The following is a 21139-nucleotide window of genomic DNA, read 5'->3' on the forward strand; positions in this document are numbered from 1 at the left end:
ATATACAGATAACTACCTACCTCCCTTTTTCAATGACCTTTTCGTCTGCTAGCAAATTGTTTTATGCTACTTGGTAGTGTTAATATTCTCGACACCATTGTTTGATTTTCAATTACCCAATTAAGAGTCGGCACAAGGACATTGTGATGGGGTGATACAATTATCTAACCCCTTCTCTCTCCAGAATTTTACTCTAATACCGAACAAGATCTTGCAAAACGTTAAACAGACAAACGTTAAACAGACGACCAACACTTTAATTGCACGACTATTGTCTTTAAGTTTTAGTTATTATGATAGGTTATGCCTTTTTCTAGAGGCACTAAGGGAAGGTTGATCCTTCACTTTCAATCGTAAAAAGTAAAAAAAAATTAGGGGTGGTATTTTTTTAAACCCCTCCACAATAATAGTTCTACACCAATTATAAGAAGGAGTTCCATATCGATTGAACGGTTAGCAAGATCCTCTCTGACAAACAAACAGAAACCCTTACAGATAGACACCCTGTTACTTTTATGTAAGGTTTATCACACGTCTTACAAAGTATACTCGTGAGTCATGTCCCTGACACAACTAGCGTTCATAATTTTCACCTCACCAGAAGAATAATAAGGCTGTAACATAATACTTTGGATAGATAGATACATACTTAGATTTTGATGTAGTTAATAGATAGATAGTGAAAAATACTTTTTCTAAAAATAATTTAATTTAATTTAAACTTTTTATTATAGGTAAGTTGGAGAAATTTTGTATCTATTATGACATTCTACAATGTCTAATACAATAAGTTTTTTCCAGTATGGCTTCCAATCCGATTAATATCGGCTGGATTAATAGTTATTTCTCGCATCGTATTATAAACAGCTTTCCGCGGATATAGAATGTACAATTATAAGATTAAAACCGTTTTTTTAGCCCCGAGGTGCCGAAGTTCTCAGCCATACTGATAAACTAAGTATGGCATCGTATTACATACAATTTCCCACTGATATTGAAATAAAGATTATAAGATTAATACTAGTTTTGTTAGCTTGGGTATACGGCCCAGCGGGGCCGGGCTAATAAATCGGGTTTTAATTTTATAATTTTTCATTTTAATATCTGCAGAAAGCTGTCTATAATACGAGGCGGTAAATAACTTTTATCTGATAGAAAGCTTGTCCATATATTTAATCCTATTCCTAAAATTTCTAATTAAAGCCCCTATGAAAGTAGATATGATAATGATATATCCTGCTTAATTAATTTATTTATACATCTCCTATTCTACATATGGCTTTGTTGTTATTGACTTAATAATATTAGCAGGGATATATTGGTAGGTAACTAGGGAAAAAGTAGTAGAAAATTTTAAACTTTATTTTCAGGGAAAGAACTTAGTATCAAATAGTTGTAAGATCTACTAGAATATATATTTACTAGCGGGTACGCCCTTAGAGGTCTATATGGGCACTTAAAGGAAGGGGGAGAAAAGTCAACCAGTCCTTAATCTAAAAAAGAAAATAGCTATAAACTTACTCTTGACCTGTAAGAAGCTTCACTCTAAAGTAGAACCATATCATTTTAGCGGTTAACAATATTATTCGCTACAAACAGACACACCTACACATCCTGTTACTTTAATATAAGTCTTAATTCATTTTCTCGTATTCATTCGAATCCGGTGGATAGGAACCGGTTCTCATCCATACGAAAAAACTATGTCTAGCATCGTATTATATCCAGCTTTCTACGAATATAGAAATGTACAATCATAAGATTAAAATCAGTATTTTTAGCCGGTGCTTTCGGCACCTCGGGGCTAAAAAACTAGTTTTAATCTCATAATTGTAATTTCTATATCCGCGGAAAGCCGTTTATAATACGATGCGAGAAATAACTATTAACTATTACTTTATCTTTTAATTTAAATACATATATTTTATCTATAATTTGATATTATTTAAGCCCCTATAATATTTAACCTATATCCTATCTGCCTTTTTCAAACTTTAAAATAATGTTCCAATCAAGCTAATCATCATAGAGAGCTTAAAAATGCTTTTTTCGAATGTATGAAGATAATAATGGCTTTGTGACTGGGTTCTTAGCGATTATAGAATAGGTAACAAATGAATAGACATACATACTTTTGTTTCGAAAAATGCGTTACATCTCTATAAATAATACCTTTTATATCTCTTTAATATAATAGATAATAATGGCTTTGTGACTGGGTTCTTAGCGATTATAGAGTAACAAACAAATAGACATACATACTTTTGTTTCGAAAAATGCGTTACATCTCTATAAATAATACCTTTTATACCTCTTTAATACCTATAGGTGTACATTAGTATATAGACCTATAACAATTCTAATAGGGGCCACCTGTCCATATCCCCCTCCCCCACCCCCGTAATAACATTTGGAAGATAGGTAAAAATACTACGGGTGGTTTTAAGTTTAGGGGGGGGGGGGCCGGGGGGGGGTTAATATGGGAAATAAATTTGATTGTACGGAAAATAAAAAAAGGCATGTTGTCTCTTAACAATAGGGGACAAATTATACTCATATACATATGCATATATCAGTCTTTTTAAACATATTATTGTAACCCTTTCTTATTAGATTTAAAGTATACTTTAACTTCTAGTTAAAAGAGATTAAAATAACCTAAAACATAAGAGGGAAAGGGGCAATAGTTCGCCCTACTAGGGAATTAGGGGTTAAACATGGGGGAGGGGGGGGGGGGTTGTGGAAGGATGTTATGATGGTTATTATGGTATCAATAAACATTATCTACTTCGCTACTTTTCATTCAATCAAATGACGTTCGGACATTCTAGCCATTTTTATTTTTTTTAATTAAATTTAATTATAGCCGAAACAAACTGCTCTGAAAATGAAACATCTCCAAAATCAGGCGTTTGAATATCTTAAGTAACAAATGGAAAACCTTGCAGCTATTATAAATAATTTACTTTTTTATGAAAACGTCAATTTCCAACAAAATTATTAAGTCCCCAATTATCTACCCCCCCCCCCTCTATTTCAATTTCCTCTGTATTAAATTTAACCCCCCTCCCCTCCCTTTATTATCCTCTTTTATTATTTACCCCTCGTGCCTATTATAAAGACCTCCTCAATGAGAGAGACAATTTAATATAGAGAATATTTTGTTTATTTTGTTCATTGTCCCGTTTTTACCAGGGACCTTAAGGGAAAAGACAAGGGAAATAGAGTTAATGGTTGAAAGTTTATACAATGCAAGTTTGGACAAAGTACCAAATGTTTTAAGCCAACAAATAAAAGATAGTATTTATAAAACTTTAGGTACTATTATAATTTACGTTTTGATTTCTCTTTCGATTAGTTATCTATAATATATTGTCTATTTGACTACCTAATAAAAATTACAATAGTAAAATGTCAATATTATATTATTCTATTGTAATAAAGATCTTTTATTACAAGATCAATACAATGAGATGTATGGTTTGATCAATTGACTAGGTATATATCTAGCAATTTATCACATTTGTAGAGAAAAATCTATATTTTTATTCATCTAAATATATATGTTTACTAGAGGTTGCGCCTCTAGCAATCGTATTCAAAAAGAGAGAAAGAAGAGAAAATAGCCTAATTCGATCCCTTGACTTAAATAGCCTTAAACCATTCCGGGACCTATGTTAAGCTTCTCAAACAGTGCTGTGGTTAAAAATTTATCTAATAATCTTTAAATACAAATCTAAAATATCTCGTTTTAAACGAAGTAAACGGTATTAAGCTTTTAAAATTCAATGTCATGCATTTTTAGAGTCTGCCTGGCTCTGTGATACTTTTTCAGTGTTTTTGCAATACCTGAAAAAAATAGTTAAGCCCTTACATAAAAGTAACAGAATGTCCATTTGTGTGTCAGTGTGTCTATATATTTTAATGTGTAGCTATGGATGTCACCAAAAGTTGGGCTTAATTATTGAAGTTTTTTATAGGTTTTTAACTAATTTGGGAGTAAATAAAACCAAACTAAGATAAATCACACATAGAAAAAAAAAAACTTACGCCCCCCGCCCCCCCCCCCTAAAAAAAGTGGAGGGTCGACTTGATTATCTGAAGAAAAAACCAAATCTACAAATAATTTTTTTTTCTTCAAATCTAGTTTTTTTGTAAAAACTTTTTCGTTTATTTGGGAACCAAATAGAGAAAGCCTGAGAAGTTTTTATGCCCATGGGTGTCAATTTTTATAATTTCAATCCGTATTTTCTAAAATTAGAGATTTTTTATGATTTACTTATCTTTTGTAGAATATATATCATAAAGGTTTTTTGTTTGTTAGTTAAGATCTTGTTAATCACTGAACAGATTGAGATCTTCACTTTATGGATTCTTATTTTGCTGGTTTTAAGCTATTTTACTGACCTTCTAGATGATAGGGACACATCCACAAGTCTATTAAAAATATATTAATCATACATTTTTAATCTGTCTATCTTTATTTTCTATCAATTTCTATATATATTTCATTTTGTATCTATTTATCTATCTACTTACTGGCTGAGTATATCTTTTTCTCGCCAGCAAAGGTTTTATTTTATCAGTAAATTGGTGTGTAAAACGACCAATAACTTTTTCATCAAATTGATTTTGGCTTCTTCTAGTAGGTAGTTTGTGTGTGTGTGTGTGTATGTATGTGTTTATCTGTGTAGGTGTGTGTGTGTGGTTTATGTGTAGGTTTATTTTTTGTGTGTAATTTACTAGAATTAAATAGTTTACTTAGAAGGTTTATTTATATATTTTTCATCTGAAAGTAAATATACTTTTTTTATTAAATGTTTGATATTGATTTTTTCATCTACCTAACTTAATATCTATGTATCTATCAATCTATCTAGCTGTCAGTCTATCTATCTGTATATCTATCTATCTGTCTGTCTGTCTATCTATATATCTATCTATCTATCTGCACTAAGAAACTGTTTAGTTTTTCCCACAGTTAATCTAAAGTAAGGCTATTCTTAAAGAAGCACAAATAAAGACACATAGAAAGATATTTTCTATCCATCTTTATGTCTTACTTTCTTTCTATCATAACAAGTAGGAGATGCTTATTTAAAAATAGCCTAAAACCAAATTCTTTGCTAAAACTTTATCTACAAATCATATAAATCAAACGTTTAACCAGTCTATCAATTTATTTATCTTCCTATCTATCAAAATAAATTGACACATACAGAACCAAATGCCTGGGGGTAAAATAGGGTTATTGGAAGTTTTTTCATGTTTTTCCTACTCTTAAAGTGGGATGTCTGTTTTTCTTTCTGTCTCAAAACATTGCTAAATCTCAGGGATATTAAGGGATAAGACAATGGACGGTAAATTTATGTAAACTCCCAAATATTATAACAATATTTTGTTCAAGATTTAATAAATGTCCCAAAAGTTTTTAAGCTAACGAATGAGAGAACAAGTTTCTAAAACTTTGGGTACTAATATGATTTTCTGTCCAATTTGTATGGGTTAACAAAGAGATTTATTTATTTTTATAAAACACAAAAATATTTTTGTATTTTTAGAATAACATTCCCAGATAAGATAAAACCAAAATAAATTTGCCGGCAAGGAAGGTGACAATGCCCATCCCCCCCCCTTGCCCCCCACCCAATTTTTTTCAACCCCTCACACTTCTCCCCATGACAAATATCTGTGCACACTTCTTGCTAGGATTAGTAATATTTGTTATAAAATTCTCTGTTTTTTTCCTGAAAGAAAAATATTGACTATCGAAAAAATATAACAACAAATCTCTTATATGTATCTATATTATTCTATATATATACGTATGTATATAATATAGAGACAAGACAAGTAAAGAAAGAGAGAGAGGGGGGGGGGTGTTATGAGAAAATAAGTAGAAGCAACATAATAATATTTAGATAAACAAATAACTTGATAAGTGCGTATTTTTTTTTGTAGAAGTGGTCTATAATAATTTTCACAAAAGCTATTTTAGTAGCAAAGCTTAAGCTACTCTATAATTTACTTTGTCAGTTTGTCTGTCTGTCAGTCCGTCCGTAACACTTTGCAAAAAATCAACTTGACTGTTTTTGTCCATAGTCAAAAAACTTATTTTTACAAAGATTTCGAGATCTAAAAAAAGAATAGATTATTCGCATATAGTAACTCTTTTATGACACTGAACATATGGATCACTTTGCCCGTTTGTCTATCTATAGTTTTTTTTGTGCTTTTCTTCTTATGGATGTTTTCATCCTTGTTTCTATTCTATTATAAAACTGTATACTTCTAAAAAGGTATCTCTCTCTCGAACTTAAGTTTGAGAAAGTGATGTTACATAAATTGTTTGAATTAAATATCTAATAACAAATTCTTTTGATTATTTTTAATACAAGCATAGAATTAGGAATCTAACTGCTCTAAATTATAGATATTTTATTCTTACTGTATGATACTTTACTATTTGTAAAAAAAATTACCTTGTTTTTAACAAAAGTATGTGTGTTAAAATGATAAAATAAAAATTCAGTTTTGGGTGTCTAACTATAAGGGGATAGATTTCATGAGTTTTGATATAATTTAGTATGAGAGGGAGAGAGAGTGAAAAAGGAGGGGAGAGTAAGAGAAAACGTATGAGAGAGAAAGAGAAAAAGAGAAAAAAGAAAAAGGAGAGAAGAAAAAAAAGATAATGAAAGCTGTAAAATCTCCCAATTTCTATATTTATTTCTATCTATCTATCTTTTCTTTAATATCTATTTCTTTCTCTCTCTCTCTCTCTCTCTCTCTCTCTCTCTCTCTCTCTCTCTCTCTCTCTAGGGTAATCATGTCTAAAAAGATAGAAACCCTTTTTACTTTAACTAAAACTTTAACTTTGCTAATAGTTACAAGAAAATAGAAAATGTCAAACAAAAACAGTATGTGAAGTACAAAGGGTTTTTTGAGGTCTTTTGAAGTATGAAAATGAGAAAGATATGTTAAATATACTTATTTTTACCTAATATGTAAGATCTAAAAGTAATTGAATAAAATTATTATACAGCCAACTTTTAATGTTCATGAAATTTTATCTATCTATCAAATTATCTCTTCTACCCTGTAAAAATTATGTCTACCCCCCCCCCCCCCCTCCTTTCCAGGCCTAACCCAACCCCGTTTTTCTTTAATTCTTACATAAAATTCGGGATATCCTCAGTGTTTCTCAAAATTCGCTAACATAAACCTAACCTTATTATATCAAGCTAAAAAATTTGAAAAAATACAAATTAAACTTATTATTGTTTTAAGGAAAGATTTTGAAAATCTACTTTGAAATGATTTAATATCTTTATTTCTTGTTTTAGGTAAGATAACAATAATTCAGAATTTCAAATCATTAAACTGCTAGCGGCTTCGCCTCAAACATCTGGGAGCTCTTTTTATTAGTGGAATGCAGTCTCAAAACTATCAACTAAATATACTACTTTATATAATAGAAAAGTATTTATTTTAATAAACTGCATTTTTTGGTTAACATAAAATTTTGGCATTTTTTGAGTGACACCCCTCGTATCCTCGAGGTTACTACCCCTCCCATTTCCCACCCACCCCTAGAAATTTCTCCCCTTCTACAACAACACCCCCCACCCTTCCCTCCCCTATTTTGCTCATGGTTTTGCAACCTCAATATTTTCGCAATACAGCAAAAATAATGAATTAGCAAAAGAGGCCAAAGTACAACCAAAGAATTGTGGGTTTTACATAACTTTTTGCCATGAAATTAAGTTAAATGTAATAGTTAAAACAATTAATAAGACCTATATTAGATGAAACTTTCATAAAGTATATAAAATTAAGAAATTTTAAACATGTTTTGTAATGAATATATTTACAAAAAGCAACGAAACGTCCATGAGTTTAAATACTTTTACCAAGGCTTTCTTGACACGAAAATGGATGGTATTGTCTATAAACCCTTGAAAAGCAAATGTATTTGCTATTTATGATATTAGCAGGATTGAGAGACGTCTGGCAACCTCATGAAAGCTCTCGACCTCAAAATTGTTTACATTTTCCCCTAAAATGAAAATAGAAAAAAGTATAAAAAATAACAATGCAGTTATATACAGATAAAATAAACATTAAAAGAAGAAAAACAATAATTGAATTAGGGCAATAAAAATTTAATTAAATAAAATTTGATAAAATAAGATTTTGTGTCTTAAAAAAGACATAGAGGAAGACTTAAAAGAAAGAAAAAGATATGTAGAGATATAGAGAAAGTAGACAAAAAATGAGAGAATTTAGGGGATAAATCCCTTCTCATTTCCGCTCGTCTTTAATTCATGAGCTTGGAAAATAGATAGATAGACAAACAAATGAAAAATAGATAGATAATTTATGTTTAATCTTTTTAAAGGAAGGACGTAAAGCGAAAAAAAAGGCAATTGATACCATATGAAGCACAGTAAAAACTGTAAAGAAATTATCTATCTATCTTAATTAATCATACTAGGCACCATTAAGATTGTTTTTTTTTCAAGTTTAAGATGACTTTTAAGGTTAATAAATACCAAGGTATCACAGTAGACTGTTTGATGATTGGACCTGCAACTGTTATGTTATAGTACAGTTATAGGGCGTCTTTAAACGCAGCATTAAATGTTTTTTTTCTCCGGATGTCCAAGCTAAGCTGTGGGAAAAATAACTGACTTACCAACGCATGGCGATAGGAAAAGGTAAACTTACCAAAAAAACTGGTAGACTTTGTCTAAATACTATTGTACGGATTATTTTGAATAATTGGCATTAAATATTATAAAATTGTTCATAGCTGATACACATAAAGGTTCTACTGCTACTGCATTGTTTATGATGCTTATAATTATATTTTTAAGCATAAGAAAAAATACATTTTTGTTTTAGTCCGATCGTTAATTAAATTCGAAGTTTCTAAACCCCCCCCCCCAAAAAAAAAAAAAAACCGGTAGTTAACTACAACAATCTTAATTAATAAGGCAAAGGACGATAAATTTAGGAAAAACAAGACTATCCCTTCTGCAGATTGAAACCCTAAGTTAACTAACAAATCGTCGATTTATTAACCTTTCCCTAATTCCCTAACAAATTACCTTTACCTTTTTACCCTTAAAAGCTGAAAACCTTCTTTTCCCAATTTGATTTTTGTTTCTACAAATAAACTAAATTTTTAAGTGAATATCAATAGAAGTATTACTTTAGATGTTCAATCAGATAATACGTCCCATTTAAAGATTTTTCCGAGTATAAAAAATTACTGTTTATATATTTTCACATCATACAAGCGACTCAATTTTTGGATGATATGAATTCATATTATGGATAGATATTATGTTTATTAATAATAAAAAAACTTATCATGACCCTTTGAAAGCCTAAGTTTATAGCTTTTTTTAGGTTTTAGTTTACTTAAATGAAACATTATTATGGCATTTCTATTATCGCTGTTTTAATAATTTAGCAATATTGTATAAACATTATTTACTTCCCTTTTGTTCTGTCTACCTATATGTTATTAAGGTGTTTTATCATAAACAAAACATCCTAGGCTCTTTTTATTATAGAGTTATGCTAATAGACAATCATCAACATAGATAAATTTGCAAAACTATAATGTCCCTTAATTGGCTATTTAATTATATTTCATGATTAGTAGACAACTATTTTGATATCCACGTTGGTTATCGTCCCAATTTTCTTTATGGGACATTTAAATCTTTTTTCAACCTTCTTTATATAAAAGATTTAAAAATGTAAACAACCATTAGTTTTAGTCCAAAAATGTATGTCCTTTGGTTAAAGTCTATCTTTAATTAGAAAACTTATAATACAAACCCAGTGACTGTCTTTTTAATGACCCTTGAAGGTCTACTTTATCCAACTAAATCAAATACTCTATTCTAAATCCTCTCATTAAACATTTTTAAAACCCTTGCTTCCTAATGGAACATGTCTTTAATTCATTAAGCCCCTATCATATTATTAACTGGTTGTAAACATAATATGTATATTATTTCAAAACAAATTAGTGACTGCGCCCATAGTCTTTAGGGGCTTTAAAATAATAGTTATTTAATGCATAGTATAATAGACAGCTTTCCGTGGATATTAAAATGAAAAATCTTAATATTGAAACCAGTTTTAGAAACGAAGCTACTCTAAATTTTGAAATGCCTGTCCGTACGTGTCTCAATATGCTATTTGTGAAGATTATCTGTACTAACAAGTATCCAGTGAATTTTAGACTATTTAGTTCGTTGAGCTGTAGAGATTATTGAAATTTTAACTTTAAAAATGATAATTAATAAGACAAAATGTACTGTTTAGAAAACTTATCAATGTCCTTGATCATATTTGCAACAAAAAAAGAAAAAATCCCAAACACACCAATGATAGGTGGACAGTTTTTACCAAAAATAACAAGAAAAAATATGTTTAAAGTAACGCAGCAGTAACATGAATTATCAAAAAAGAAAAGTAGGTTGCAATACAGTAGAAATAGACAAATTGTAGGCTTCATAATTTCACAAATGAAGCATTTAATTGAGGACGAAACAAAGGACTATAGGAAAACATCATTGACATGTATAGAGTAGCTGCTCTAATAAAAAAAATCTAGTGACTGGTTTTATTATAATTATAAACCAATTTAAAGGTGAAACCAAGCGTGCTACGGCGGGGCCTAGTTACGACAGGTGTCCCTTCAAAATAGTTAATTCTACCACAACCGCTAGTTGTCTGTTAGGTGTTTTTTAAGAATGATTTCTATCAGTGCTATGTCGCGTAATATACCATATTAATTATTAACTATGCAATTAAAAGATTAGTTGTCTGGGATGTTACTTCAGCTAATACCCTATGAATTTTATCAGAATATTTTCTGCTTACAAAATTTTTGGTAACATTTATAAAAAAAAGTTAAAATGATGATATACTAGAAAGTTATTTTTACACAGTCATTTTGACAATTTTTTAGCTTTACAGAAAAATTAATGTTACACAATTGCGAAATTTATCATTTTTAAATTGATTTTTATAGATGATTAATTTGATAAAGATAAATGGATAAATTTTAACAACTTATTGAAAAGTTGAAATATTTTGGCAAAGCCCAAGTTTTGATTATGTAGTGCAGTTGCTAAATATATTTGGTATATCAATTAGTCTTGGTGGGTTGTATGCTACGCCCCTAGCCCAAGAACCTGGAAAAATAGATTAAAACCATAGCAAGAGTTAAATCTGAAAATAAAATAGCAACAATTGCAGGAGCTATGTGAAGCTTACCTAAAAAGATAACTCATCCGGTTTAGTAGTTATTGAGATCTTAAGCTTTAGACCAAAAAGCCTTACTACGTACTTCATGTTAATATGATAACTTAATTTTTTAACGGATTTTTAAACATTATCATCCTTGTTCATATTTAAATAACAAAGCTTCCTATTTATCAAAAAAAATGATATACATACATATAATTAATAATTGTTTGTCGTGCATACATACATATTAAGAGATATAAGTTTTCCGGAATTGTAGGGAGTAGATTTGAAATCTGCATCAAATTTTAAGGATTTTTTATAAAATTCGTTTTTTGTATAATTCTTTATCTAAAAGCGGAAATACAAATTAAGTTAATTAATTTTGGCATCTGTGATTGATGGATTTAAAAAATCTGCGCTCTGATTGGATGTCGTACATCATTCAACCAATTAGAGCGCAGGTAGTTTAAAATCCACCTATCCTATTGGTCAAAATTAATTAACTTAAAATGTATTTTCGCTTTTAGATAAAGAATTTTACAAAAAACGAATTTTATAAAAAATCCTTAAAATTTGATGCAGATTTCAAATCTACTCCCTACATTAAAATTCCGGAAAACTTATATCTCTTAATACATATATAAATGTGTCGTATATTATGCCAAAAATCAACCGACCATATTGTAGATATTTTAAACAAATAATTTAAAATATGTGTTTTAAAAGAATTCAAGTATGACCTGAAAAGCAAAAAAGAGAAAGTAATTTTTGTAACATTTTTTCATTTCAGATTACTACATAACAAAGTAAATGTTATACTTGATGCTCGGGGTACAGGGAATCTTCAAAAAAATTAAGTTGTATGTCTAATAGCAGCCGAGAAATACACGTTTTTTGTTTTTAATTTATGTTGCTTACATTGCATTATTCTCAGTAATTTCAACAATTTACAAGTTTTATGTCAAAAAAAATTGAACTAAAAGATGTATTATTGTTTAGTACTTTAGAAGAAACTTTTAGATACTTATCTTATTCTTATATACTAAACATATTAGACGTAAAGATAATAGAGTTGCTTGCTTGATTTTCATGTAAATTTAATTGATGGCTTCTATATTGTACCAATTAATAATTAAATGACAGCATCTTACATTCAGGACCATAAATTGCTAATAAAACTGATGAAACCACTCTAAAAATATTGTCTATTATTTTCAGTATTTGAACTATGTCTGTTTAGGGACATTGAAAAATTGAGTTTGTTTTTTTCTAATATAGGTTTCATACTTCATACAAAATTAGGTAAAAGGACATAAGTTAAAGTTATGACAAAATTTTTGAGGCTTTAGGTCTACTTTTATTTTTCTCTATTCCCTAAAAGAAACCCAAAACTTTTAATGCTTTTTAGGTAATGTTAGGTTAAGTAATGTTCAAAGTTGCCCTTTTAGACTTTTTTGTTCATAATGTCAACGTAAATAAACTGCAATCAATGGCATCGGTCATAATGGAAGTTATAAAACAAAATCTTGATAAAGGGTTTTTTTTGGTCTACTTTTCAGTAAGGGGTAGGCTAGCAAATTTTCTAAAATAAGAATCTAATTTAATTTCACATAAATCTATGAAAAGAAAGGTATTGATATGGCAAATATAAATGAAAGTGACCATAGTATGAAGTGTAGAATGAAGGGAAATACAGGTTACAGGAATATGCCAATGGATAATGAATCAACCTTTCCCTGAAATTCTGTCGAGAAAAAGGGAAGATTAATTTTATTATTGTACTCTTCCTTTTTTACTTTAACTAATCTTTTTTCTAAGACTAAGATTTATAAAAAAAAAACTTTTTTTTATTCCTGATAATATTAAAAGTATGGAATATATAAAAGAAGTTTAGCTAGCTGAGTTCTACAAGGTTTTTAAGGTAAAGGTTGAAATATAAAATAGGTGTATAGTCAAATTAACAATAACAATCATTGACAGTATATATATTCCAGATATTGTTTAATGGCGGAATAGTTGAAAGCAAAAATATTATCTATGGCTACCATCATTTACTAACTTTTAAAAGAAAAATCCTTGCTTTTTAGTTGGCCTCATTTGATGAATTGTATAGTAAAGCATGCAACCTAAGCCCGTGGAAAGGGACTCGAACTCATAAAAACTATTAGCTTGATATATTTAGCCTAAAGTGTAACGCGTCAGCATTTGGTGAGTCTTAAAGTTAGCAACTATCCACATTGATTTATAATAGTGAATATGTTAATCATTGCTACTTTGCCAGGCAAGTGCAGGTGATTTCATTTTTATCCACATAGAGAATAGGAGCTTACAGATAAATCTTACAATCAAAGAACCTACTATAAAAATTAAAACTCAAAAGTGATTTTTGTTTTGAATTAAAAATCCCTATCCTCGAATGTTTATTTTTCGAATAGTTCACCAAAGTTATACCTTAATCAGGGTTACCGAATTTTTCAACCCAAGTCTGTGCTAAAATCTCTGTCTACTCTACTCTGTTTCTATAATTTTACTGATATCATCACATAAAAATGTCTTCCTTATTCCTCATTTTTTCAGCCTAATAAATCATAATAAATATTATTTATTATGTTTTATTACATGGCTTCTTATTATTCTATGCCAAACATTTGTATATGTTATTTCTGATACTCTTTTTCGTTGCTTGAATAACAGCAAAATTATAGTTCGAAAATAGCAGAAGAGCAAATATATTTCATAACTCTAAAGTCCTATTTCATAGTATACATAAGTTTGGTAGCAAAGAGTAGAAAGATTATTATTATAAATGAGTTCATATTAGATTTATGCTTTATAGACTGTTCAAATTAGTTTCTTTTTTTTTGGGGGGGGGGGCGCGCGGAATAGAAAAAAAAACATTTATAGTGTTAATATCAAACAGAGCGTAGCTTGAAACCTGCATGTATCCTTTAAATAAGCCTTTATAAACAATAAACCTTTTAATATTTTGGACTGTCAATTTGGTTTTTATTAATAAATCTTCAAAACTTCTACAAAACTCTAATGTTTGTTTGTATGAATTCCCTACAAAATGGAATAGGTTTTATGACAGGTTTCAAGCAGTTTAATTTCATTAAAACAAAATATGTAAGGATTATGTCCATAAGAAGCACATTAATATCAAGCTCACAACATTTGTTGTTTAGAAAAAAATTAATATGAAATTACCAAAACAAATATTTGTTTCTATTAAAAAGTCATGCACCCATGGATCTTAAGAGATAAGAAAATTGATGATTAATCCATGATACTAATAAATCAAATTACCCCTTCTGTAGATTAAAGTTATTGGTTTTTAAACAAATAATTAAAATTAAGTTCTCAGTTTTAGCCTTTCATTAAAGAAACGTGGTTAAAAGCATTGGTTACCAGTGTAATTTACAATGTCCCAATGTTTCCTCCTTTCCTGTATGCAACGAGCTTTCTAAAATTATATTCACCAGAAAATACCAGAATATCAATCAATACTGCAAAATTTTCATTCTTTAAAGTACTTGCTTAATTGAAAATAACATTTAAGTACAGTTTGCATGCAACGTAATTAAGAAGTTCCCATAAGGTATACAAGACATATAGAGTAGATTTGCTATAAGAATAGTCGAAAATAATAGATGCCTAAAATGCTTGGTTTTACTTATAAAAAAGCCTGATAAAATAAAGTGCTAACTTTACCTCCTAAAAGACGTCCCGAAGTTTTAGGGTATTGGCCAACAAGAACTTATTACAGAAAAATTATCACAAAAAAAATTCCAGTTTTATTGAAAACTTAAAATATTTGGGGCAAATGAAAATTGCTTCAATAACAAGGCATTTATTGTCAAAAATTAATGATTCCAAGTGTTTTTACATCAATGTAGATTTTTTAAATGATTTATTCATAAGTATAGTATTAATGAAAATTGAACAGCAAAGTATTATACAGTTTTCAAGATGATATGACTAACAGTAAAAATAAGATTTGATTTTCTTGGCGATATTATATCAATATTCTGGCTGACGTACCATGTATTTGATTTGAATACTGTAGCTCTGACAAATTCACAGTTTTGTGAATACATGTAAAAATTTGCTTATTAATAAGTAATATAAATTCTTTATAGTATGTTGAATTATATGAAATTTAGGCAATGGTATATATAATTAAATTAAGTATATGTATATTTTTTCTAGAGATTATATTTTTAAACCTAGCTTAGGATTAATACCAAAGCACAAAACTAATTTAAAGGTTTAAAAAGTTAAGTTTTATCGCTAATTTATAAATAAGTTTTTTGGTTTGGAAACCGTTTAATATCCGGTGGATTAGAACCGGTTCTCAGCCATACTGAAAAATCATGTATAGCATCGAATCACAGTCCATTTTCCAGGAATAATAAATAAAAATCATAAGAATAATACAAGTTTTGTTATCTCGGGCTATTGCCCCTCGGGGATAATAAAACTGGTTATAATCTTATTATTTTCTATATTAATATCCGCTGAAAGCTGTCTATGATACGATGCGAAAAATAACTATTAAACATTCCCATTTCCCTGATATTAATTCACAACAAAAAATTATTTAATGTTATTATCGAGTGTTGGAAAAATACTAAAATATTTATTGAACTCATTTCGTTTGTTTTTCAAATTGAATTGTATGTTATTAGTGAGTAATAATTCATTTTTAGGTTTGATCATAAAGAAGGCAGGGATCTAAAGGGATTAGACTATGGCCGTTAAATTGATGTACATCCCCAATGATAATACACAAAATTACCCCTTCTGTAGATTTTAATGGTCGAAACGTTTGAACACTCAACTTAATAAACCAACCAATCAAAATTCAGTAAAAAAAAGTCCACAAAGTTGTTAGGCCAATAATGGATAAGAAAATGTTATTGTAAAACTTTGGGGACTAGTGTACTAAAATCCTATTGTCCGCTCTCTCTCTCTATAAAGAATGACAATTATGTCCATAACCAGCGCAGCATTAGAAGTTAATAATAACTTGTATAAAAAATAAAATTTGGTAAAATTTGAAAAATAAAGTAACACTAAATAATCAACAAATGATAAAACAAAATCACGAAACCTTTAAGCTTGAGGGCTTTTACATAATGACGTAGTGACATACAGACGGACGGACGTACGTTTTTTTAAAGTAGCTGTAGAATAAAAATTACAATCCCACAGTAGCGTTTTTTTGTTGCATATGTAATTTCTCCGAATTTTTTAAATGTAATAGCTAAAATTTACTTTGTAGTGCCAAATTTTATTATTAATTGTTTTTCTTTTCTTTTCAGGTGCGCACTTTATTTGTGAGTGGCCTTCCTATGGATACAAAGCCAAGAGAGCTTTATCTTCTATTTAGATCTTATGAGGTAAGTTTCATATTAGTCTTTTCATCAATCTATCTATCTCATGTAAAATGAACAAGATATTATGTATTATATTAAATTTTCTGTCTGTGATTTTCCGCAGGGAGGGAGGTCACACTAGGGTTGTTAATTACATTATAATGTATTAGTCCCCCAAGTCTAGCTTATTCATTTGGGACTTTTATGAATTTCGATCGGTTGGTTCATTTAGTTGAGTGTCCACACCTTTTTAACCACTATTTGTGATCTATAGAAGGGATAATTTTGTGTATCATCATTGGGGATGCCTATCAATTTATCGGCCATTGTCTTCTCCCTTTAGATCCCTGGATTTTCTGTTTGTTTATTTTTAACATTATTTGTCCTTTTGTAACAATATCTTTCTATAACTATTATATGGTATTGCTGTGCTACTTATGGATAAGGTTATCCTTGTTTCATACTTTTTTTAGTTGTAAAATAGAACATTAAAAACCTAGAATAAAACAAATGTAAAGTAATTTGGGCCATTTACTGGTGGCAGGCAAACACAGGGTCCGATTTTGTACAGTACTTATTCTGCAATGTGAATATAGGTTTGTTTTGCAAATAGTTTGAAACGGGTTTATTTAGTAAATGTTCAAAACAAAACTTCAACTTTTAAAAGCATTTTTAGTGGTTATATGCCAAATTGTACTTTTAAATTTGCGTACATTATAAGACTACTGGTTATCTGTCAACCATTTGCTGTATAATTAGCAAGATAGGTAGGTAGGAAAATAAAAAGGTTCACAAAAACAAGAATATATTACATTTCTTAAATATAAAAACATTACAACAATGTTTTTAGGTACAAAATTAATTTTAGAATGCTTTTTAATTTTTAAGTTAAACTTTCATAATTGGAAATTAAACTCATTGTTTTATAACTTTTTCTTTGATTATGTGAAATATTTTGAATTTAAAGCTTGTCTAATTGACAAAAACTTCAGAAAAATTTTGAATTATAGAAAAGGTAGGTGGGAGTTAAGGATTTTTAAATTAAACAATTTGAGAAAAAATGTATTATTACGTGTAAGAAATTTCAGTAGTTTTTTCGCAGTCATTGTCATGAGCGAAGCTGCTCTTTGATTCGCAGATTTATATTGGATTTATATAAGGATACATTTTGTACTTTTCATATCGATAAATATTATGTAACTTTGTTTTATTTTATTCTTGTTTCAATTCATAAAATACAAAATACATGGTTATTGCCCAAAAAACAAAAACAACGTCAAAACTAATGAAAATGTAATTTATTATATTTTTTTTCTTATTACGTTTTAACTTGCAATGTCATGATTCAGGTTTTGTTTGAAAAAATGTATACACTTAAATTTTTAAAAAATTATTGAGTCATTTTATTATTATATAATGGTAAAAGTCTCTTAAATTTTGCAAAATTCTGTAGTATTTTAGTTATATGTTGTTGTTTATACAATGTAGGTAAGGTATTCTTCAATAAAAAAAAATTTCTTTAAATTAAAATGCATTTTACATTATAAAAAACTAAAAAGGTGATATATCTATCTTCTTACAGTAAATTTTAGTAAAATTTTGGTGTAAGAATCTCATTTTAACGAAGGATAAACTTGAATTTTTTAATATTATGCAATTTTGATTTTTAGATTAAGTTCTTTCTAGTTTACAATTAATTAGATTTTCATTAAGAAACAAGGATGCAAATTTTCATTACAAGTGCAGCATGTAATGAAATTAATATAATTTGGCAGTTTCCCTATAAGTGCCTTGTCTAGCACAGAACCCCCCCCCCCCATATTAAATTCTAAAATAGATACAATAATGGGAAGTACTAGTTTTTCGTCTGTTTGTTTTTACTTTAGAGCAGGTTAGGTTACGTTGTATTAGGTTTGGGTTGCCCCACAGGGTCAGGGCCCCCTGCTAGGTTAGGCATAGGAAAAAACTATTTATCCCCTTTTTTTGAAAATTTTTGAAAATTGAAAAAGAAGTGGAGGTGGGTGTTCAGTGTTGATTGGCACATTGAAGGAAATATATGCAACTTATATCCATCTACATCTATCTATCTCTCTAAGAATGATAATATATTTCTGAAAAGAATAACTATAGTAAGAGGATCAATAATTTTAGTCCTTTGGGAGTAGTGCCAATAGCAAGGAAGGGATAAATAAATATCCTATTGTATTATATTTAGCAGTAAGATGTATTTGTGTGTGTATGTTGATCAACCTTTCCACAGTTCAATGGGAAGTACATTGGTGGCATAAAGAAGGTTTTAGGCTATTAGTGGGTTTGGGGTGCCAACAATCTAAACCATCTCCCTGCCCACCAGTTCTATAAATTCAATTTACTTTTGATTTGGACAACGCTTATAGGTCGTTTTCATATTTCTTAGGCATTTAAAAGACTATCTAAAGAATAAATATTTGCCTGTTAATCACATCGACATTAGAGCCAACACTTACATTTCGGCTTTAGTCTTTTTTTGATCAAATAACAGCATCATATATTGACTAGATTTAGTTCATCTTTACATGACACTATCTATCTATTTACTAAATTTAATTCCCATGGGGTTATGAACAACATGGAATTGTCATAACCGAGGTTTTCTTTCTTAAGGGGATATGTCATAACTGAAGCCGACAAGGAGGGAACATTGGACTGTAAATAATACGGGTACTCAAAGTTTTAGTTTTAGTTCAGCCCGATGTGCGTTTCACTTTATTACAATATGAAAATCATGTGTAAGATCCAAGTATTAATAGATCTTCTATTAATGAATGAACTAATACGAATTTTACAAATAATTATTATCAAACAAAATAGTTATTTTTGGAAAAACCCAAATGATATATATTTTATGGTTTTCCCAGACCACTTAATTGATAAAAATATCTACTAGTGATAAAAATTTATTTTTTAGCATTTTAGATTTTAAAGAAAGCTTCATCCAGAAACAAATATAGATTAATTAGTAAATCAATGAATAGTTGTTTAATGTAATTAAATGGAAATCAGTTTTTTTCCCTTTACAATTAAGGGAAAATTAGGCATGATAAGGAGAAAAAATAACACTGTCTTTTTTCTGATAACAATTCGAGCATTAAAAGTGTCATAGACGTTTACGCAATGCAAAAAATATTTTTTTAGCGGGTTTATTTCTCAATTATGAGGCACAATGGGCTAAAAGGAAAACAAATATAACGCAAATTTTTTTAAATAAAAATTACAAAAAAATAGCGGAAAAATTTGTGCATTTTAAGTTGTTTAACATGAACACCTAGGCTAGGATGATCTAGCTAATCAATGACCCGTTTCGGAATCAACCCTCCCTCTCATTACACTTTAAATTTCTCCTTTTCATTAGTTTTTAGAAATTAGTGGATTTTATTTCTCTTTTATTCACGGATTTGTTTCTTTCAATTGTAATTCTTTGATAGATGAATAGCATTTCTTTTTTTAACCCAGAATTTTTGAGCTACCTAGAAGTATTACCGCATACGGGCGAGGCTGCTGTCCATGACACTCTACTGTCAGGTCAAACAACCAAGGATAACTAAGGGTAGCCAAATTTCTCCTGGGGTATTAGGTTAACTAACACCCATCAGACAACCAACTCTTTGGTTGGGCGACCTTTGTATGAGAAGTCCTAACTGTGCTTGATAATGAGTTGCTCCTGTTTTGAGCCAGGGCATTCCCCCTACTTTAATATAAATGTCGGGCACCTGACATAACAGCAATAGGACCCATTTTTAACGTCTTTAGTTACGACACGGTATTTTGCCCGGATTCGAACCTATCACCTCCTCGACGGATTAAACTTTCAAGCTAGAAAAGGAAAGGTTTATATTTCAGTTGTGGGGTATCCTGGTAGATTAATTTGTCATCCATTGTCCTTTACCTGCATCCTGACTTTTACTATTTGTAGGCTACTCCCTTTTTCATTCCACTTCTATATAAATTACTCAGGGAGGCTGGGGACATTGGACTGTAAATTGTACTGGTCCCCAAACTCTTATAAACACCCATTTTGTTTCGTTGGCTTTAAACTTGATTGGTTGTTTAAAATTGTGAGCGTCAAACTTTTTCCACAAATAATTTTAATCTGCAGAAGGTGCAATTTTGTTTATCTTAATTGGGTGACATTTTATTCGTACACTTTAAATTATAACCTTTTGAAACTGAAAATATAGCAATAACAAAAGTATTAATAAATGTTTTATATCATATTTTTATATACAAATATCCAATAGCTCACCTTTTGATAAGACCAATATATTATTTTTTGTTTGTTATGATATTTAAGTAAAATCAAGGACAAACATACAAAATGAGCCATAGAGCATCTTCTCTACTCATGAAATTGTCACAATTTGCGAGAGAAAAAAAGGAGAGAGTTGAAGTATATGTTTTTGCAGTACTACAAATATTTGCAACCAAAAAAAACTTTAACCATATAACAT

General features: G+C 29.4%; 1 protein-coding gene across 3 annotated transcripts in view; it reads left to right on the forward strand.

Moving 5' to 3' along the window:
• Positions 1-21139, forward strand: part of LOC145326193 (protein couch potato-like) — a 68604-nt gene that overhangs the window by 27840 nt on the left and 19625 nt on the right. For all 3 annotated transcript variants that reach the window (XM_080169356.1, XM_080169357.1, XM_080169358.1), the window contains exon 2: positions 16599-16676. In XM_080169356.1, the coding sequence (XP_080025482.1) occupies positions 16599-16676 (78 nt within the window). The remainder of the gene's footprint in view (positions 1-16598; positions 16677-21139) is intronic.

Source organism: Acartia tonsa, chromosome 8, assembly GCF_053477335.1.
Source record: "Acartia tonsa isolate MP-2025a chromosome 8, ASM5347733v1, whole genome shotgun sequence".
In the NCBI taxonomy this organism is placed as follows: domain Eukaryota; kingdom Metazoa; phylum Arthropoda; class Copepoda; order Calanoida; family Acartiidae; genus Acartia; species Acartia tonsa.